Genomic DNA, 21,490 nt, shown 5'->3' with positions numbered 1-21,490 from the left:
GTTTTGTGTACAGAGTATTGATAACTCTACATTATGTCATATACAGAAAGTATTAGTCTCTGAATTCCCAGGTGAAAAAAAAAAGTCTCTGAATTCATGTCCTTCCTAGCGGAAAAGAAATTTCAAAATAAAGATAATTCACCCATTTCCCCAATCGTTGGACTTCTTGATTATTTACAAATATTTTTTTGGAATCAAATTAAAAATTAAAAAAAATGAAATGAACGCACAATTCATACATTATAGAAAGTGTTTGGGTAAAAACTAAATTATAATTTTAAAAATGATTTGATGGTGTACAAATTTTATATTAACTTATGTAAATATATTTTTTTTAAAATGTTCTTACATTCATCCAAGTTAAAAGGAGACAAAAATCCTGCTTAGAATCTAGGAGGTGTTTGGATAAGACCACAAGTACTTTTTAAAAGTATTTTTTCACAAAGCAAGACAAATTCCTTCACGTATTTACTTCGTATGTTATAAAATTGCTTTTAAAATCATAATTTAGTTTTCATCCAAACACTACTTAAAATAATGTTGCAAACCTGCGAGACTATGATCTTGTGGAACTAGTTTCCCTACTAAGTATTGTGATGAGCACCAAGTGCTCATCACCCAATACACACCATTTCAATTAATAGCAGGCAAGGCTCTGTTGTTCCATTCATTCAATTGTATTTGGCCAAAAAAAATTCATTCAATTGTAATTTTTCAAAAATTGGTGCGGAATCACAAATCACTGATGTCAAAAATACTTCATTTATTTTCATTAGAAAATTATAATTAGGAAAAAAATTATATATCAAGAATGAAATCTCAAAGATAATATAATTAAACAAATAAATTTACTGTCTCAACATTAACCTTTGGCGCCAACTTTTGGAGGAAAAAGAGTCTCTAACCTTCTACAATTGAAGGTTGGGAGAAAACATCAAATGAAAAAACTTTCAGATTGAAGATGTCCAAATTGAAAGCACTACAAGAATTTTCGAAAGTTTCAATTTTTTCAATGCAAAGAAAAGTTCTGAATTGGAAGAGGAGTTTGACATTCTAATCATGGGTTGCTTTTGAATTTGTCTATACTTTCTAGTTGTTTCTTTAATTACATATATAATATTTTTTTTAATAATTATGTATGTATTGGAATTAATATTTGAAGAATAACCATGTCTTGTTGAAATATATGTAATTAGTAGAAAAAATGGCCAAGATGAAACTGGGTCCATGATCTTGCTGGGGATAAAATCTCCGGGCATCTAACCGACGGACACGTGGCACCGAGTGGACTGGGACCAAACAACTCAGCTGCATAATCGAGTCGTTTACCTCACACGCATTCCTGGAGCCACTAACAAGTCTTCTTGCTTTCTAGGTCACATTCACTCACAGCGCAGGTATCTTTCCCTCGACAACTCATGAACCACCCGAATTTGCGCCCCAACTTCTACAGCTACCCCTTTTGTTCTTGCCAGCAAATATTTACAATAACCAATCAGCTCAAATTTGTATTACTCCTCCAGTCCTTAATATAGGACTCAATTCTTGAGTTGGTTTTGGTCTTAAATATAAGATTCATTTTTTATATTTTTCAATTTTCTCTAAATTATTCCCATGGATACTCCCTCAACCATAATCAAGTAGAAGAGGGAGATGGGGTATTAAGAAAGATGATTATGGTGTTTTAGGAAAAATATGTCACTTTTCTTATAATTAACTAATTTACCTAACTTCCTTAATTTAATCAAATTAGTTAAATGGGTCTTATATTAAGGATCGGAAGAGTACCTTTTATTCTAACTATGAGATTTTATTTATAGAATACAAACGAGATGTTATAATTAGAATCAGAGGTAGTATTCTTTAATGTTAATTAATTAAGTCCATAAGAATCACTCTACTCCTATGTTTCTATTTATTTATACGTGTGAGAGAGAGAGAGAGAGAATTAAATGAGTAGCTAACCAAGGGTAAAGTAGACCATATCCATACACACATCTAAAAATCCAACCCCTTACGAGATATTTAAGTAAGTCAGGTAAGTGCCAACTGTGTTAAATCTCGTGGTTGGATTTTTTATTTTTTCAATAAATCATACTATCTCTAATTCTTAATATAAGATATAATTAACTAAATGAGATCAAGAGAGTTACTAAATTGTTTTAAAGTATTTATATTTATCTTTTTTATTTTAAAATTAACTTGCTTCATTTATAAATTTATATATAATTTGATAATACATATAAATATTTTAGAGAGATAATGTAGCATATGTTATAATTATATTAAGTAATTTAATAAATTTTTAAATTTTTTAAAATTAGTTAACCGAGTTTTATATTAAGAATTGAAGAAAAGTGTTTTATTGTTATGATTTGACCAAGAAAATTCGGAGCTCTTCAAATATATAAAAATTAGATTATCAGAGGCTGTTTGTCGGATGGATGATAAGAAATGCCACCACATGAAAAATTTAGATGACATTTAAAAGATTAAGACACAATTATATGAGTGAGGAAAAAGTTTTTCTTTTTTTAGCATTATCAAGTTGTGAATTGGACATGTACTGCTGTAAATGATTTTACATTCGGGGGAGGAAACCAGGAAAGGCCACAGCTTACTGTCCCATGTTAATTACTCCATTGACAATGTGACAACTCATCAAACTCCACGTGTCAAAATATGGCCTCCGAGTTCTCTGCGTGTGCCTTTTCTTCTTCACCCTTCCAAGTCCTATATATACATTCCCTCTAACTTGACCCTTTCAGCTTCATCCTCCTCCGTCGTCTTGCCCGTCACTCTGCTTCTCCGTTGTCTTGCCCGTCACTCTTTGGTTTCACTTCGACGTCCTCCTGGAGATCTTTCGCAGATTCAGGAATTTACTGTACAGTAAACCCAACAGTATGAAGTTGAAAGAGCCCTCTCTCCCCCAAGACTGCTATGTCTTCAAACAAGAAACCCACCTCACTGTCCTCAAGACCTCCCTCTTCTTCGTCGGCGACGGCTTCACCGTCTACAACTCCCACGGCCAACTCGTCTTCCGTGTCGACTCCTACGGCCCCCAACCCCGCCTCCAAGATCAAGTCGTCCTCATGGATCCCCGTGGCGGCTGCCTCCTCACCGTCCGCCGCAAGGTACGTAGTTCTCCTGTACTTGCGAGCCCACTCACTGCGTCCGATCAATCATTGAGATCAGTTTTAATTAGCTTATTTGGATTATGTATTACTATAATGGTGGATTAAAATGGGTTTGGTGTTCGATTTGCGAATGCAGAGGCCGAGTTTGCATCAACGGTGGGAGGGTTTTAGAGGGGAGAGGATGGACGGGGACAAGCCGATCTTCAGCGTGAAGAGATCGTCGATGATCGGACGGTCGAAGACGACGGTGACGGTGGAGGTGTACGACGGATCCGGGGAGGAGTACCAGATCGAAGGGTGCTTCTCGCAGCGGAGCTGCAAGATCTACAACGCCAAGAGGAAACTGGTGGCGGAGATTCGACGGAAGGTGGATCCCACCACAAGGGTGATGCTGGGCAAAGAAGTGTTCTCGCTCTGCGTCAAGCCTGGATTCGATGGGGCCTTCGCCATGGGACTCGTCCTGGTTCTTGATCAGATGAACGGTGACAGTTACATTGATAACGGAGCACCAGAGCGTGTGGTGCACCCTTCCGCAGAAGATTAAGTACTCAGTCGCCCCTCTTACCCTGTTAATTTGACACTAATCTCTGGATTTTGAGGAGTCCCTCTAGTTTTGACATGGAAGCTCTTCATGGTCACACCATACCCGGCTTTTGTAATAAACAAATCAAAGCCATATTGTATATTTTACAGAGAGAGAGATATATATATATATATATATATAACTACATTTTTATTGGCTTTATTAATGTCTTCGTAAGCCGTTGGCCCAAAAACAAAAAGGCTTCTTAAGCCTAAAGATGCCTTTAGATAGATAAGCTATATGGTACATATGAAATACTCTTATTTAGGAAAGCTTTGGGATGTTTGTCAACTTCTAAACTATGGTTTCAGAAGCACTTTTCCGTAAAACAAGATAAATTTCTCTATATATTTATTTCGTAAACTGTAAAAACACTTCTGAAACTATGATTTGGTTTTTATCCAAACACTTCCTGGTGTTTATTGTAAGAGAGGTAATTATTTATTCTCACATTTTTTTAATATTTAATGGGATTGCTCTATTCAACAACTATTAATCAAAAAAGGTGCGCGCGCGTGTGTGCATGAGAGATCATGCCCTCTAAATCTGTAATGTTAGCTCTTCATTGGCTAAACCCAGCTCAAAAGCCATTTATCTATCCATTCTCATTTCTTTTATCTTGGTTAATGAAAAAAAAAAAGTCATATATACTCTTCCGATCCTTAATATAAAATTCATTTAACTAATTTGATTAAATTAAAGAAACTAAGTAAGTTAATTAATTGTAAGAAATGTGACATGTTTTTTCTAAAATATCATAATCATCTTTCTTAGTATTCTTTCTTCCTCTTTTACTTGATTATGGTTGAGAGAGTATCCATATAGATAGTTTAGAGAAAACTGATAAATATAATAAATGGATCTTATATTTAGAATCAAAATCAACTCAACAATTAAGTTCTATATTAAAAACCGGAAGAGTATTAATTACCGCTTTCTGCTCTTAATGCAAAATCATGCAGTTAAAAGAATTGAAATATATATATCATTAATTATCACTTCAACTAGAGTTTTTGCCGGGAAAAAAAAAAAACTAGAAGGTTTTGTTTACATCCTTTCTTAATGTATACTCAAATCTAAATGCTTAACTAAAGGTTTTTTTTTTTTTTAATGACCACCTAGTGCGCTAGTTTCTATAGTTATATATTACTCATACATGACTATTTTGTATTTCTGTTAAGTTCTCTATTCAATGGTTTCAGCTTTACCATATACTCAAGTAAAAAAAAAAAAGAAGCTTTATCATATACTCTTTTGGTCCTATTTATAAGACACTTCCAACATATTTTACACAGATAAAAAAAAACCTTAAATATGACATTAACTCTTCATTAAAACATGATAACTTTTCAACTTTGCTCCCATTTAACTTGTACAGTTTTCAAAAGAATAACTGTCTACAATAAATGAAGGACAAAATAATACATTTATACTAAAAATTTAATGCAATTAGTTATAAATAAGACCAAGAAAAATTTTCTCTCTCTGCTTTATAAATAGGACCAGAACCCAAAGGAGTGTATATATAGTATTATTTTGGTTTAAATTGTGAGTATCTACTTCTATTTTATTCCTGGTTTGGAGTGTCTTGTAGTTTTTTTTAGTTCCAACTGGTTTGATTTTACAACCGACTCTGATTGTTTTATGCAAAAAACTTTGTTGCTATGAGCCTATGACAGGGAGAACGTTGTTGCCATGAGCCTATGACAGGGAGGGGGAGGAGTTTTAGTCACAACATCAAGACAGAATCATTTTGATTTGTTTAACGTGACTCAATATTCAAGAATATGTTTAGCATGGACAAATATTTGTGGTTAAAAAGAATTTAAGAAATGAGGAATTGTGGAATAAAGGACTTGAATTAAAAGAGATGCCATAAAAAAGACCGATGGGGAGGGCATCTTCCATTGACTCATATATATATATATATATATATATATTAGCTTGCCTTTTGCACGTTTGACTCTAAAATAAACAAAAACTTTGATGCCTTATTTAAGAGCATCGTCAAGAGTGAGAAGGCAAAAGCAAAAGCAAGGGAAATGAGAATCAATTTATTACTTTATCTCAATCAGACTTATATATTATTATTATCATTTATAATTCTTCAATTTATAGTATATGCCGTCATTTCTAAACCTCAAGTTCCAGAAATAATATATAAAACTGCACCAACACTGAGAGGCGCTTCCTTATATAGTCTTTCATTTAAAAATATTTTTTTAATTTTCAAAGAGTTGGTTGGTGTTTATTATTATAAAAACGTTTTCAATTTGTGTCAAATATATATATATTTTCTTCTCTTAATGCCCTTTGTTGCTTTGACTTCCTCCCTCTTACAGTCCTATATTATATATACACAGCAATTAGAGAAATTAAGATGAGAAATCGGTTAAATTCTGGACCAAGCTAAAATCATACTGAACTTTAATTAAATTTCTTAATATCCGTGAAATTGTTAAGCGGTTCTTATAATAAATATCAAAGATGATAAACTTAAAAACACACAAACTAATGCCCAAAAATATGTGGGGGAAATGATGACAATTTGGAAGTCCTTTTTTCACATTAGTCCTCTAACAGTGTCCTTAGTTGTCAATAGAGTACCGCTTGATTATTTTTGCCATTAGGTTGCAAATTGCATAATGTGAGGAAGAAGAAAGCGATGGAAACGAGGTGTGCCTACCGGCTAGCCAATCCATGAAGGTAATAAAAAGTGAAGATTCCAAGTAAAGAACAATGGTTGAAAATATTAAGGCCATAAAAAAAAAAAAAAGCAAAGCATTTATATTTAGGCGCGTAATGTGAAATAAAGATACAGCATATCTCTCGCGCACACACAAGTGAACTGACAAGACAGATATTCCACTGGGACACGCACGCATGCATTCATACACGTGTGCGCCCGCGCGCTCTATATATATCTATAGGTGTGTGTGTGTCTATATATAAATATATATATATATTTATATAGCTGATGATTAAAAGAACACCCAACTGTGTGTGTATAAAACTGATTAAAAATAGTACCCAACGCACACTACAAAAAAACAGATTTTAGGCAACGACTTTCGGTAACGACAAAAAAAGTCGCTGCTAAAACTAAGACTTTCAGCGACAATTTTTTTTGTTTTAGCGGCGACTTTTTTAATCGCCGCTGAAATTTCGTTGCTGAAACTAAGACTTTCAATTATACTACTACCTCCTGTTCTAATTATAAATCCACGTTTGTAATCTATAAACGAGATGTCATAATTAGGACTAGAGATAGTACTTCAATTCTCAACCGCAGTCTCGATACTATGCTGAGAATATTCCTTCGCTAGCTTTCAAATTAAACCCTTTCATTTTCATCTCCAAGTGTTTAAAAACAGGGAAACACATCTATATACTCCTTCCGATCCTATATGTAATCTTCAAATGACCAAATTACATTTAACGGACTAGAAGTTAAAAATAATAAACAGATGAGAAATATTTTTGTTTTCAAATTTGTCTTTATTTATTAAGAAAATAATGAGAGAGGTAATAAATGAAAAAATAATAAAAGAAAATATATGGGGTAATATTAATAAGAGAGAGAAGGCAAAACAGGATAAAAAGTAATAAATACTTAGACAAACTCAAAAATAAAGCTTATATTTTATACAAGACCCTTCTTCAAAAGTGAAGCTTATATATAGGATTTGGGGGAGTATCTCTCTTCTTTTCTCTACGTGTAAACACTTCTTTTCTACGTATCAGATAGACACTGCATATAAAAGAGTGCCCAGCTGTTCATTCATACATGTATTGGTGAGTTGCAGTGCATTTGTTTTATTATCTTTGTATTGGCAGCTAGCACTTTAATTGTTAATATCTTTAAGTGAGAGAATGAGAATTTGCAGAGAGAAAAGGGAAGTGTGCGTAAAGGGAATCGTATTCCTGTGAAATTTTAGTGCTGGTTGGTAGTCAGCCATTGCCATGCATGCATCCATGATCAAGGAATATCCTTCCACTAAGCTACTATCAATTGAAAGCATCCATGGATTATTGATCCATCATTCCATGTGATGTTACGCATATATCTCTACTTTGCCTTCCACTTCTATATGCTGTCAATTACTTCTGAGAACAGCACAATTACTTGTACCAACAGGGCTTTTGATTTTTGTCAACAAAAATATTTTATATATATAATATACTATCTATGTCATAATTATAAAACCCTATTTATAAACTGTAAACGATAGTAGTAATATGTGAGGCGGTTGATGAAAAGTTTCCCTTTACTACCAGTTCGTCCTTTCACTTTGCCTTTCACGTCAACTAATACCTGTTGTTCTGAGTTTGTTCTGGTGCTACAATATATATCTATATGTATGTACATGCCATATAGCTTAATTTGCATATGAAGATTGACTTGGTTGGTTAAGATTTGATCAATTTCATGCAGCAACTGATGACAGAATTAGAAAATGTAAAAAAGATGATACTATCTCTGGTTTTTAAGATAAAACCTATTTGACTAATTGGGAAAGATTAACGAAACTAAAAAATTACTTTAACGTATTTATATTTATTATTATTTTTTCAAACTAATTCGTCTAACTTATAAACTGGTATATAGTGTAACAATACACATATAAGCATTTAAAAAAGATTATGTAACACATGCTATAATTAAATAAATTTTTAACTTTCTTAATCTCTCAAAATTAATTAACTATGTTTTATATTAAGGACCGGATATGGTGTTACTTAAAAGAAATGATTCAAGGATTACATATCGTCAAACATTAACAAGTCCAAGCAATGATACAAATCCTAATTAATAGCATAAAACTAACTTAATGAATAGATTATAGAATTAGACAGTGATGTGTGTGCAAACCCCCTCTATGAACATATGAAACGAATATCATATATAGCTGCTTATGATAACAAAGATACCCTAATGTCACCACTTTATTCTGATATTGTCCACTTGGAGACGTGATTACTTTTGTTGTCCTTTCTTTGTTCCGATTTTCAACACTCCCTTCTGAAAAAGCCCCATGAATCTTATTCCCCATAGAACCGGTAATATGGGCTGGACCCGCGGGCCCAGCCTGCCAGCCTGCCCAAAAAGACGGGCTTGGGTTGGTGTTTTGTCAACCCGTCATGATGCGGGCTACTCTAGCCCGCACTGCTTTTGGCCCGCTCCGCCACGGGTTAACTCGCAGGTTGGCAGGCCAGCCCGCTAGCCCGTTTTTTTTTTTTACTTTTTTTATTTTTAATACATTATATAATATAGTTAGATGATTTTGACCCTCAAATTTCATATGGACATTACCTCATTCATATCATTATATATATAATTAATTAAGCACTTCATATATATATGTATGGTTATATGAAGAGCACTGTCCATCTTTTATTTTTATATCTATTTGTCGTTACTATACACGGCTTCATAAGATTAGATGAACATGTGATTCTCATATAGTCATACATACACACACAGAAAAGATTTACTTAATTAATTTGGATAAGAAAACTAGTTAAATTAATTAGTTATAAAAAAATATATGTTAGTTTTTCTTAAATTTCTTCTAATATTATAAATTAATTCTCTTTTTTTTTATTAGAACCCATTACTCAAGTTTAAAACTTGGAGCCTAATTTCAACATTTCAAACTAGGTTTAACTCATACTAATATAATAAATTTTAAAAAAAAATTTAGGCGGGCTGGCGGGCTGGCATGCCAAGGTGCGAGCCACTTCAGCCCGCACCGCATTTGGCCCGCACCGCGGCGGGCTAGCCCGTATCCGCACCGCCAGCCCGCTTTCCCAGGTCTAATTCCCCGGATGTATGATATCAAGTAAAGCCGAAAATTAAAAGGAAAAATAAACGGCAGATTTGTGTGTTAGCTTTTCAATTAAAACATAACAAATATGTAGTTGTTGTTGTTGTGATTGTTGTTGTTGTTGTTGTTGTTGTTGTTGTTATAAACTAGTGTGTAATTCTTGTTGATGAATTTCTTGGCTATCCTTCTGCTCACTGAGTCAAGCTCACGACACATAATGTTTTATCTAAATTAACATCTCTAAGCATCAGATCATAATTATATTCCTCTGGTCCTTAATATAAGACTTATTTAACTAATTTGATTAAATTAAGAAAATTAGGTAAGTTAGTTAATTATAAGAAATATGATATGTTTTTTCTAAAACATCATAATCATCTTTCTTAATATCCTTCCTCCCTCACTTACTTGATTATGGTTGAGGGAGTATCTATAAGGGTAATTTAAAAAAAATTGATAAATATAAGAAATAGATCTTATATTTAGGACTAAAATTAACTTAATAATTAGGTTCTATATTAAAGACCGGAGGAGTATTATATTTACCAAATGGTCCAAACCTCTTTTAATTAGTAAGTAAAGGCACAAGTGCTCATCTACTTTATTCTAAAGAGAGCCCTACTTTGGGGTGATCACGAATAGCATCAACGAAGTCAAAATATATTTAACATTTTAATAGAATGTGAATTGCATTACGATTACGCAAGTCAAATAGTTCCACTATGTGTATAACCAAAAAGAGACGTTGTATATTAAGATTCAAATGTTGTTATATTTGACTTTATATAAAAAAAGTCAAAAATTAGCAGGAATAATTTCTTAGGGGAGACTGACCGTCATAAATAAACCCCCTAAAAAATGATTTTATAATATACAAAATAAATATATGTTTTTTTTTAATTTATGTGAAAGTACTATTTTTAAATGATTGTGAGGCCATATTTCTTGATCAAAGATTCAAGGGTGAACCAACATTTACCCAAAAAAAAAAAAAGAAAAGAGAGTGAACTAAGTAACTAACATGCAGCCATTTATGAACAAAGGGTGGAGGACTTTCATGGCCCAACAATCTGAAAAGCCCATATTTTTGTCAATGAGTTTTGACCCAACAAGGAAAAAAAAGAAAAACAACAAGACACCCACGAAATGATGATAAACAAAATCCAACATATCTATAAAAGCTCTCAGAGCTTAAAGACATGCTCTTTTAAGTTCCCAGACCCAACTCATCACCCCCGGGGGGGGGGGGGGACACACACACACAACAAACAAATCCCAGGTATACGCTGCTATATTGTTTCGTGGTTTCTCATAGGCTTCGTCAATAATATATTGCATCCTTAGCTCCATATCGAAAAAGTAAATTTTGTGCAGCTAAACCAGACAACGGTCATTGAGCAATGAATCATGCGCTACACGTTAGTTCTCCAAGTTGCGAAAATGTCTCGGTTCCATGTTGCAGACTATCAGCCTATCAGAGACTGTTCCAGACAAGTGAGCTTTCAAATTCGCGTACTGCTGTAGAACTCAATCTCTTCCCAGCAGGAAGCTCCGTTTTGATATACAGTAAAGTCAGATTCAGTAGAATATAGTTACCACACCAAAGAAAACATTACAGCAGGAGAGCGAGTGATGAGGGCCTTAACCACCATTTTTCTCGCTATGCATGTGCAAATTAGATGACTAACACTGAAGTTTTACAGTCTACAGCCTGAAGAGAAGTACTGTGGAAGATCTAAAGCCTAATCTAACAGGAGGAGGTACATGTCTAAAATGATTTCCTAGGTACAACCCAAATGAACAAAAAAACGAGACTACAGAGATCCAGGATGTCCAAGCAAGATATCAGGAACAGCATTACAGAAGTCAAAATGGTACTACTACTAACACAGATTAGTACAGTACAGTAAAGCGCATTTCAGCAAGCCACAGGGTGGGCTGACGGCTGTTGAGGGGCTTCACTGTGCATATCACCATTAACTTTCCCATTCTCAACCCTCTCCTCACCAATCTTCATTCCCATCTCCGTTTGAGTTATTGTCTTCTTTGCATCAGCTTCCCCGTTTGCCTCTACAGTAACACCATTTTCTTTCTGTGATTCAGTCTTCAAAGTTTCCCCAGCAGCAGGTTTTTCTCTCTCTCCTGATGCTGCAACTTCCTCAGCTTTCTCTTGACTCGTGGTGATTTCCTGTGCATCACTCTGCATCTTATGATCGTCAGTATTATTATTACGAGTGTCATTTCTTTGTTCAGTTTGCTGCGTTTCATTCCCATTCTCAAGTTCCTTTTTCTGCTGTGTTTCTTCCTCCTCCTTGGGAGCCTCAGCAGCCTTGGGCTCTTCTTCAGCACCAGACTTTGCCTTGCCTTCTTCTGAAGCAGGTTCTCTTTCCTTCTGATCTTTCTTCGAACCCGATGATTTTCGAGCTCGCTTCTTTTGAGGCTCAGCCTCTGATGGGGGAGTTGATTTCACCCTCTCGCTGATCCTAGCCGATCGCCGCGGGGTCTCACCAGTTCCCCAGTCAAACTCAGATACAGGAGGATTCCCAGGATGTGCCTTTAGATACTGTTCCAGTTGTTTCCTTCCGCTGATTTCCTCTCCAGTTGGAGCCACAAACACAATCTCACTTTTCCTGGGTGTTCCCACTTTCTTTGGGAAAAACTGCACGATGCAGCTAAAAGCATGTCACATAAAGAAATCCCCCCAGCATCAGTGTGATATTTTTCCCCCAAAAAAGGGTCAGAATAGCAAACTTTGTGACTGTCTCAATAGAGGATATACATCAAATTTGAAATTTGAACATCATGGATAATTTAAAAAAAATTAATATTTAGTCCCTCAAATTTATTATCATGATTCCATAAGAAGTAAAATGATCTAAATTTTTATTAAATTATAGACACTGATGTTTTAAATGAAGAGTGGTTTGAAATTTCAAGGACGAACAAAAAATTATATAAACCCCTTCAAAAACAAGATAAAAAATAACAAAAGCCTGGAAGCACGTGACAGCACAAACTGTCCTTTCCACAACTTTTGCATAACCCAAGATTAGTACAGAAGAGCTAGTTTAGATCCTAACAAATCACTCCTCCGCAATTTAAGGAGCATATTTAGTCTGAAAAATAATAATAATAAACTAAGCATAAGGAAATTTAAATCCAGAGTCCATGGCAAGAGTAAGCTTGGGGGCAGAGCGCAATTAAGTCAGAAAAATCACTAAACCCCAAATTACAAGTTGCTGTTATATTACGAAGAATAGGCCAAAATATTTAACATGAGGCCTTGATTCGTAAATTTCTTACACAGTAAACGGTTGATCAGTATTTTTAACTGGTATAAAATTTTAAAATTAAAATTAAAATTAAAATTAAAATTACAATTACAATTACAATTACAATTGTAAATTATAAATATTTGAAGATATTATTACATCTAAGGACCACTGCTTTGTAAATATCAGATTTCAAGTCCTCAAAAAGCATCATTCTATCAAAAGCTCAAAGTTGTTTTTGACCAGTATCTAAAGCTCAAAGTTATAATCCTTGATTTAGCATACATTTAGATTTTTCCAAAAGTTACATAGAAGTTCAACTTCGGTAAATTTTCAAAACAGGTCCTTTAAATCTCAATAGAAGTCTAATCTTTAAACACAAATACCAGTATCAAGACCAAAAATTTACTTAAATTTGGATACGATTCACAAAGGCGTAATTTTATCGACATATTTTCAGTGTCAAAGTCAGAACCGTACAGCAATTTCCTCCTTGCAGAATCTCTCGATCTCTCACCCCCATTCAACCAATATTCAACAACAAAAAGGGTCGATTCAAAGCAGCCACAAAAACCAATCAGTGTGAAAGAAATGTCAAAATCATCTAGAACCATGCGAAGGGCGAAACAATCAAAGCTTCTTCTACACTATCTCAGTTCACCAGGTCACGCTAATTTCTCAATATTCTAATATTTTCCCGGAAAATCGTGTGCCATCCACTGTTCACTTTTCTTCTAGGGTTATGGTTAGGTGCACGAGCTGTGGATAAGGAGGAAGCCTTTAAAAGAAGTAAAAAATTCCATTTGCCAAGAAAGTTAGTTAGCTATTATTTCCGGTTTCTTTTTTTGTCTGTTTGTCTCTTGAGTCTTTCTTTTTAAAAAAAAAAAAAAAAAGCACGCAACTAAAAGGCTAAAACAAGCAAAATGTGAAGGGAAACCTAATGGTAGGATTGCAATACCCATCGCAAGCAGCCAAATCCTAGCAGAAAGACTTAATTGAATCAGCGGGTAATAAGTAAAGCAAAGAACTTTAAGTCTTAAAACAGAAAGCCAACAACAGAATTGAAGCACAGTAGTGGAGAAAGCATAACACGCTAGCTAGGAACAAGTAAAAGTGGAATACAACGGAATTGAAGCAAAGCAAGCGGAGAAAGCATAACACGCTAGCTAGTAACAAGTAAGAGTGGGATAACAGAAGAAATCAAAGAAAGAAGGAGTGGAAGAGAGAAAGAGACCAGTTTCTTCCAAGCAGGAGGAGCCGGGAGCTCAACGGAGAGGACCTCGTCTTTAGCAGCGGTGGGAGAATCACTGGCCATTAGAGCTCCAGCACGGTGGTGTTATCTGTAAGGATGAACAAGAAGAAGCAGAAGAAGAAAGGAGAAAGCTTAAAGGAGATTGGCGGCTTGTGGGGGGAAGAGAGAGAGAGAGAGGAAACCGTTGAGAATGAAAATGGATAGGGGGTTTGGACTTTGGAGGATGGTGGCTTGTTTGTTCAGTCACACTGTGTCTCGCGCTTACCACTTCGGGGGCCTGAAAAGATAACATCAGCGCGCTCAGAAAATTTGTTGCCATCAGCCGGTAGGCCTATGGGTGGGGACACGCGGGAGGGAGGGCGCGTGGGGGGGCCAGGTGTCGGTCGCACGTGAAAAGCTTGGGGATAAGGTTAAAGCGGATTGAAATATGGGTTTGAATTCCGAACCCTGTCTTGTGGGACCACTCTTTTGAGCCCACAACTGATAATTGGGAATATTATTATTTATATATGAAATAATATTAATGGAGTATATGGCCGTGGTGACGTGGCCTCCGCCTGCAACTCCAAAACCTGTCCCTTCCCCCCCGTATATGGGATTTGATGATTTAAATTTGATGTCTTTTTTTTTTAATTAAAAAATAAGCTAATAAAAATGGGAAAAATTATGGTCAAAGAAATTTGGGAAAAATAAACCATAAGTCCCAAGTTTCCAGAGGCTTCCTGCGAAGGCGGGAGGGCAGAAGGGAATATCTTGCGGAAGATGCCCTCACGAGTCACCGCATCATCAATCATCATCTGGACCCTTCCAATCCATTCATTCGTTCCCCTTCACAACACCGGATCACGCCCTCCTTTTTTTATTTTTTTGGGCTTTTTGGGCTGATCCTCTGTGAATGTGTTCTCATTGGAGGAAATAACATACTTACCTACGGCCTCCCGATGTTTCAATTCACACTTCAAGATTGTCCGCTTACTATAACATCTTTGGAAAAAAAATTAATTATAAAAAAGTCTTAATAACACCATTAGAATTAGTTCGGGCAAACGAGGTTAGTTCCTTACGGTATGACAAACTAATATTTGAATCCTACCTTAAAAGAGATGCCTTGAATTCCTCTCTTGATCCTTTGTGATTCTCCATATTTCTCATATACTACTTCCGATTCTAATTATAAGAACTAGTTAACTAATTTGAGAAGATTAATAAAATAAGTTAAGTTAGTTATTTGTAATGAATAAGTATTGAGTTTCTTAAAATATCATTACTAATCAAGTGTATTAGCTAAAACTACCATTATTAGAAGAATTACTTTAGAAAAAAAATACATAAATATGAGAGACGAAGTGGATTGGGATTTTATATTTAGAATTAACATAAAAATCAAATGAGGTTTTGTATTAAGAATGGAAGTAGCAGGAGCGAAGGTTTATCCTATAGCACAAGATTTTTTTTTTTTTGGCCAAATTAGAACATGAGACTCAACCAGCAACTGGAATTTATAAGGAGTTAAGTAATAGTAGTATTTGTATAACAATTAGAATCCTTATCATGGCTATTATTACCTCGTCACCTCCATTTGACTTTCTCGCCTTCTGCCATCCATTTTTAAAAATTAATCATTGCTTTATTAAAAAAAAAATCAAAACAACATCTCCAATGATTTCTTTATTTCTTATCAGATTGACATTACAACTTCCCCCAAGCCTTTTTTTTATTATTATTTTTTTTGCCTTACAACTTTCATTATATTAATATGAAATAAATAAAGTAAGCCAGTGCAAATCTCACTATGTCCTCTAAGCTTCTTCAAGAGAGGATGAACAAATAAAAGCAAATTATGTATTTAATCCTATTCCAACGTAATCATACAAGTTTATTATGCCTTGGTTGGACGCATGGAAGATGGGTGCATCTCATGGGAGGCTTGGGGGAGACGGGTCATCTTAACAGGGCCCATTTCGCCCCATCACCCAACTTTGTGGCCCAAAATCTTTGGGCCACATTAACTTTGTTAATGAAAACTGGACACCATTAGTACCACAAAAGGAAAGAATTTTGTTGCACTAATTAAGCTGGGCATTGGGTGTCCTTTTTTTCAGTGACAAAAAAGGAACTAATAGTTGGATCTGGTGAAAAAGATAACAAACTAAGATTTAAATTTTTATTAAGAGATATGTTTAAATTTAATATTTGACGGTGTTTAAATATGATTGTCTTTAATAAAAGATACATGTGCTAGTAAAAAAAAAAAAAGTTGAAGGAAAACCAACAATCTGCATTTGGGATTTTCAGTTCACTAGATTTGTGTATTAGGTTGGAACTTTTACCTACAATTTTTTTTTACAAAAAAAAAATAATTTGTGTAACTAATAAGATTGAGTATGTCGAGAAAGGTTAGTTCTTTATACCTCGACAAATCATGGTTTTGAATTCTTACTAAAATAAGTACTGCATTTAGTGTTCAATAATTCCTCAAATGAAAAAAGAACTACATTTAGTGTTCGATAATTCATCAAATCAAAAGATTATATAACCTGCTGCAGTATTTTGAGAGTACTCCTATACACACACATAACTAGGAACATGTGATTGAATCCACTTTACAAAGTGAAGTGTGGTTATTCTCATGAATTCGACGGTGGGAGGTTTGTCATCTTAGAGACTCAAAAAAGTTTAAGGTCGTGCAGGTCCAGAACATTCACATATTTCAACCAAGTTTGACAAAAGCATTAAATCAAATCAACCCCCACTTACACTTGCCCAAACTATAGCCTCAAAGTCGTAATTAATTACCCGACCATTACGCAACCTTTTAAATTCTTATTTATCCTAAATACTCTCCTGGACATAATTCTTTTAGAAAGATTTGGTCCTATATATATAAATATATAAAACCCATCCTTGGTGTTTATTTAAAAATTGGGTAAATCAGAAAAAATCCTAAAATGGAAGTTATTAAAATTAAAACGCTCATAAAGTTTGTACATTAGTATATGGCAAGGCAACCAAAACATATCCTATATTTTCACATAAGTTAAATCATTAAAATTATTGATAGCAAATTTGTATGTAAGATCAAAGAGTTTAATTTCGAACTTAAAGTATTGAATTGCACGTGGATTTTTTATTTTAAAATTTATAATTATAATGCATCTGCAAATTATAAAATATATAAAAAAGAAAGGAAAGACAAATACTAATACAGTATTTCTCTGGTCTTATTTATAGGACAGAGAAAGAAGGTATATTTTGGTCTTATTTATAAGGTACCGAGGAAATTTTTTATATGGATGTATAATTTTACCCCTTATTTATTATTGTGTTGACTTTTTTTTATATGAGATATAATGTATATTAAATAAAGATAAATTTGAAAAGTTATTAAATTTTAAATGAGAATTAATAAAGTTTAAGGTTTTCCTTAATCTGTGTGAAACATGCTGGAAGTACCTTGTAAATAAACCTAAAATGAAATGAGTCACTGTGTGTTCCCTAACCATCCCAAGCTTTATTTTTCAAGTGTTGTGCTCCCCTTTGACACTGAACTCTCATAAATGGGGGCAGTTGGCAGTTGGAGCCAATAACTAAACATAAATGTGACGGCCATGACTGACTAATTAGACCCCATTTGACTCTGTCAGCATTCAGATTAATTGGGATCAACTGATTCCCATCAATACGAGCATTCAGAAATACTATAAATCTATGAATATAGAAGATTTGCAAGAGTTTTTCATGTTATTTCTCGTCTTGTCAACTACTAATTTTTTTCAAATTTTTCAGCTGATGGCTTGAAGCATCTTCTTTTATTCCTAAGAATTAAGATCCTTGTCTGTTGCATAAACACAAAAAAAGGAACCACGAAAACCAGAAGCTTTTGTGCGTTTCGCGAAGAGGAAAAAAATCGGCCACAAACTAGCAGAGAAAGTAATCTGAAAGCAAAGGGACCACACAGCAAAACATAATACACAGAAAGGGGTAGGTGAGAACTTCATCCTCGTTCCTCACATAAATTTATGAAGAACTCTTCATTCTCTGCCTTTGCGACTCAAGTTTTCCACCTCCCCTTTCCCTTCTTCCTTCATGGTACAATTCCTCTTACTCTTCTCATCACACTTCTTGTCTTCAACTGAATGGGAAATGCATGAAGCACATGGTCACTCCCTCTCTGGAAGTCCTTTTTGCTCTTCTTTAATGAGCAGTATCTCCATATATAACATGTCCTTGAATTCCTACGCATGAATAATAACATATTTCTTCTTCAAGGGGTCCATCCATTTTTGGTAGTCTCTTTTACTTTTCTTGTCTTGTGTTGGCCAGCTAGTAGTACTGATTTACCCTGAGCTTCCTAATTCCCCTTTGGTTTTTATAGTAAAACTCAGAACTTTCATCCAGTTAGAGAAACATGAGTTTATACAGAAGTGGAACCTTGTTTATCTATGTGTTTTTTTTCTGCTAAGAGTGTGTCTGGCGGACCATCACACATAAGCCAGATTTATCCCAGATTCGAGGCATCTCAGCTGGACTGGAATGACCATGGTGGATTGTTCTTACTATCCAACAACTCGGCTTTTGCTTTTGGATTCTTCGGTACTCTCGATGTTTCCCTATTTGTTTTAGTTGTCATTCACTTGAAAAGCTATAAAGTGGTTTGGACTGCTAACAGAGGCTTGCTGGTAAGAAACTCTGATAAATTTGTGTTTGACAATACTGGAAATGCATATCTGGAAAGAGGGGGTGGTGTGGTTTGGGCAACCAACACAGGAGGACGTAAAGTTAGAGCCATGGAACTGAAGGATTCAGGAAATTTGGTGCTTATTGATGAAGAAGGAAGAGTGATTTGGCAGAGTTTTAGCCATCCTACCGATACCCTTTTGCCTGATCAACTTTTTGTTGAAGGAATGAGTCTCAAAAGCTTCCGTAACCGCAATAACTTGTTTAGTTATCTTACTTTTATGTCTGATGATTTGGTTTTATATGCTGGATATGATCCTCCTCAGATATACTGGTCCTTATCAAGCGAAAGCAATGTCAGTAAGGGGGCTCATTTTCATTCTGCTTCTTTGGTTTCAAATTCTTGGAATGTCTATGACAGAAGTGGAGCTTTAAAATGGCAATCCGTCTTCTCTGATAAATCTGATCCGAAGGCAATGTGGGCTGCTATATTAGATCCTAATGGTGCAATCTCTTTTTATGATCTGAACAAGGGAAAATCAGCTACCCCTGAAGCAACTAGAATACCACAAGATCCTTGTGGTATTGCTGAGCCTTGTGATCGTTATTATGTTTGCTTCTTCGAGAACTGGTGTGAATGTCCTGCACTTCTCAAATCTCGTTTTAATTGCAAGCCTCCAAACGCCACCTCATGTTCTAGAACCCAAGAAGACCTTCTGTATGTCGGTGAAAAGCTCGATTACTTTGCCCTCAAGTATGTTCAGCCAGTTTCTAAATCATCCCTGAGCGCTTGCCAAGAAGGCTGCTTAAGAAACTGCTCTTGCCTTGTGCTTTTCTATGAAAACAGTACAGGAAAGTGCTACCATTTTGATCAGACAGGAAGTTTCCAACGCTCTCAGGCGAATTCTGGAGGCTATGTTTCATTCATGAAGATCTCCATTGAAGATGGAGATGGAAGAAAAAGAAGGCATCAGACTGTACTAGTTGTTGTTGTAGTTATTTTCGTAATTCTGATTATTATTGCACTTGTGTTAGGATTCTGGCATTACTGCAAAAATAAGCATCTCTTGGAGAATTCTCCAGAAACGTTGGAGGAGGAGGATGATTTCTTGGACAATCTTCATGGTATGCCAACTCGTTTTAGGTATAGTACTCTAAGTCAAGCCACCAAGAATTTCTCTACAAAATTGGTGAAGGAGGATTTGGCTCAGTTTATCTTGGCGTGCTTGACGATGGATCTCAATTGGCTGTGAAGAAACTGGAAGGATTAGGACAAGGGGCAAAAGAGTTCAAAGCTGAAGTTTCCAGCATTGGAAGTATTCACCATGTTCATCTGGTGAAGCTGAAGGGCTTCTGCGCCGAAGGCCCTCATCGCCTTCTGGTGTACGAATACATGGCAAGAGGCTCTCTGAACAAATGGATCTTTAGAAGCCATGAAAATGCTTTCTTGCTGAATTGGAATACCAGATTCAACATTGCATTAGGTACAGCAAGGGGATTGGCCTATCTTCATGAGGAGTGTGAGCTGAAGATCATACACTGTGATATCAAACCAGAGAATGTCCTTCTTGATGAAAACTTCACAGCTAAAGTTTCAGACTTCGGTTTGTCTAAGCTCATGAGCCGCGAACAGAGCCATGTTTTCACAACACTAAGGGGAACAAGAGGGTATCTGGCACCAGAATGGATCACCAACTATGCAATTTCAGAAAGAGTGATGTGTACAGCTATGGGATGGTCCTGCTTGAGATTATTGGAGGAAGGAGGAATTATGATCAATGGAAGGCTCAGAGAAAGCGCATTTTCCTTCATATGCTTTTAGGATGATGGAAGAAGGAAAATTGAAGCAAATTCTTGACCCAATGATAGACGTTGAAGAGAATGATGAAAGATCTCTCACTGCAGCCAAGGTTGCTCTTTGGTGCGTCCAAGATGACATGAGTTTAAGGCCTCCAATGACCAAAGTTGTTCAAATGCTTGAAGGTGTTATCCCTGTACCTGAGCCCCCCATCATTATCTACTTCAAGTTCTTATTCATCATTCCTAAAAATGGGTAATGACCAAGCTTCTTCATCAACACAGGGTTCTTTTTACAGCAATGTACCCCTATCCTGCGTTCAGTTATCAGGACCTAGATGAAAAAAGTAATCATAAACTAAGAATATGTCCTCATGATGTTTCTGTACAAGGATATAAGAAGTTTTGCGTGCACTTCAACTCTGAATTTTGTCTTTTTTATTAGCACAATTCAGTTAAAGCTGAGTTAAAGCCAACAACATTAAAAGAGATAAGCTGGTTTAAGCCAAAATTTAGATCTTTGTAATAGAGTTTCAGTTAAAGAAGATTTGCACAATATGTCATATTAGTTTAGTTCCAGTAATTTTAGTAGTCATTGGAAGCGTCGCTATATTGAATGAATTGTGGATGAATAATGACAATATTTACCATCAATTGGACAAGACACAAACTGAACACTTGATATCAACTCCTCATTAACAGTTAAAGATAAAGCAAGCAAGAGACAAATAAAAGGGGCGATGGACATAAAGAAATTGTTGCAGGCCACAGAAAATGGACCATAAAGAGACAAAAAGGCCATGTGTCCCGAGCCCTACCAACACTTGAACGATAGGATTGCGAGTTGTTTTAAAGCTCTCACACACTTGGGAATATTTAAACATCGAGGTTAAAGTTTACACCAACATAATAGATTCGGAATCACACTAAACAGATTATATATA

At 35.3% G+C, this 21,490-nt stretch overlaps 2 protein-coding genes and 1 pseudogene across 2 annotated transcripts; 2 read left to right on the top strand and 1 right to left on the bottom strand.

Annotated features, from left to right (window-relative positions):
- The first annotated feature begins 2,791 nt into the window (after nucleotides 1–2,791).
- On the top strand, nucleotides 2,792–3,833 carry LOC114724218 (protein LURP-one-related 12-like). Its single transcript, XM_028910533.1, has 2 exons — nucleotides 2,792–3,134; nucleotides 3,274–3,833. The coding sequence occupies exons 1-2, from the start codon at nucleotides 2,904–2,906 to the stop codon at nucleotides 3,679–3,681; spliced, it is 639 nt and encodes a 212-aa protein (XP_028766366.1). The 5' UTR covers nucleotides 2,792–2,903; the 3' UTR covers nucleotides 3,682–3,833.
- Nucleotides 3,834–11,160: 7,327 nt separating this feature from the next.
- Nucleotides 11,161–14,315, bottom strand: LOC114724209 (methyl-CpG-binding domain-containing protein 11-like). The gene is made up of 2 exons (XM_028910522.1): nucleotides 14,055–14,315; nucleotides 11,161–12,207 (listed from the first exon to the last, which is right to left on the bottom strand). Exons 1-2 carry the CDS (start codon nucleotides 14,133–14,135, stop codon nucleotides 11,467–11,469), a joined length of 822 nt encoding a protein of 273 aa, XP_028766355.1. The 5' UTR covers nucleotides 14,136–14,315; the 3' UTR covers nucleotides 11,161–11,466.
- A 4,199-nt stretch (nucleotides 14,316–18,514) lies between these two features.
- Nucleotides 18,515–20,966, top strand: LOC114724217 (G-type lectin S-receptor-like serine/threonine-protein kinase SD2-5; annotated as a pseudogene).
- The last annotated feature ends 524 nt before the right edge of the window (nucleotides 20,967–21,490 follow it).

Source organism: Neltuma alba, unplaced genomic scaffold (genome assembly GCF_004799145.2).
Source record: "Neltuma alba isolate B1F8T4 unplaced genomic scaffold, ASM479914v2 tig00012179_pilon, whole genome shotgun sequence".
NCBI lineage: Eukaryota > Viridiplantae > Streptophyta > Magnoliopsida > Fabales > Fabaceae > Neltuma > Neltuma alba.
This window is presented reverse-complemented; position numbering and strand designations above follow the sequence as displayed.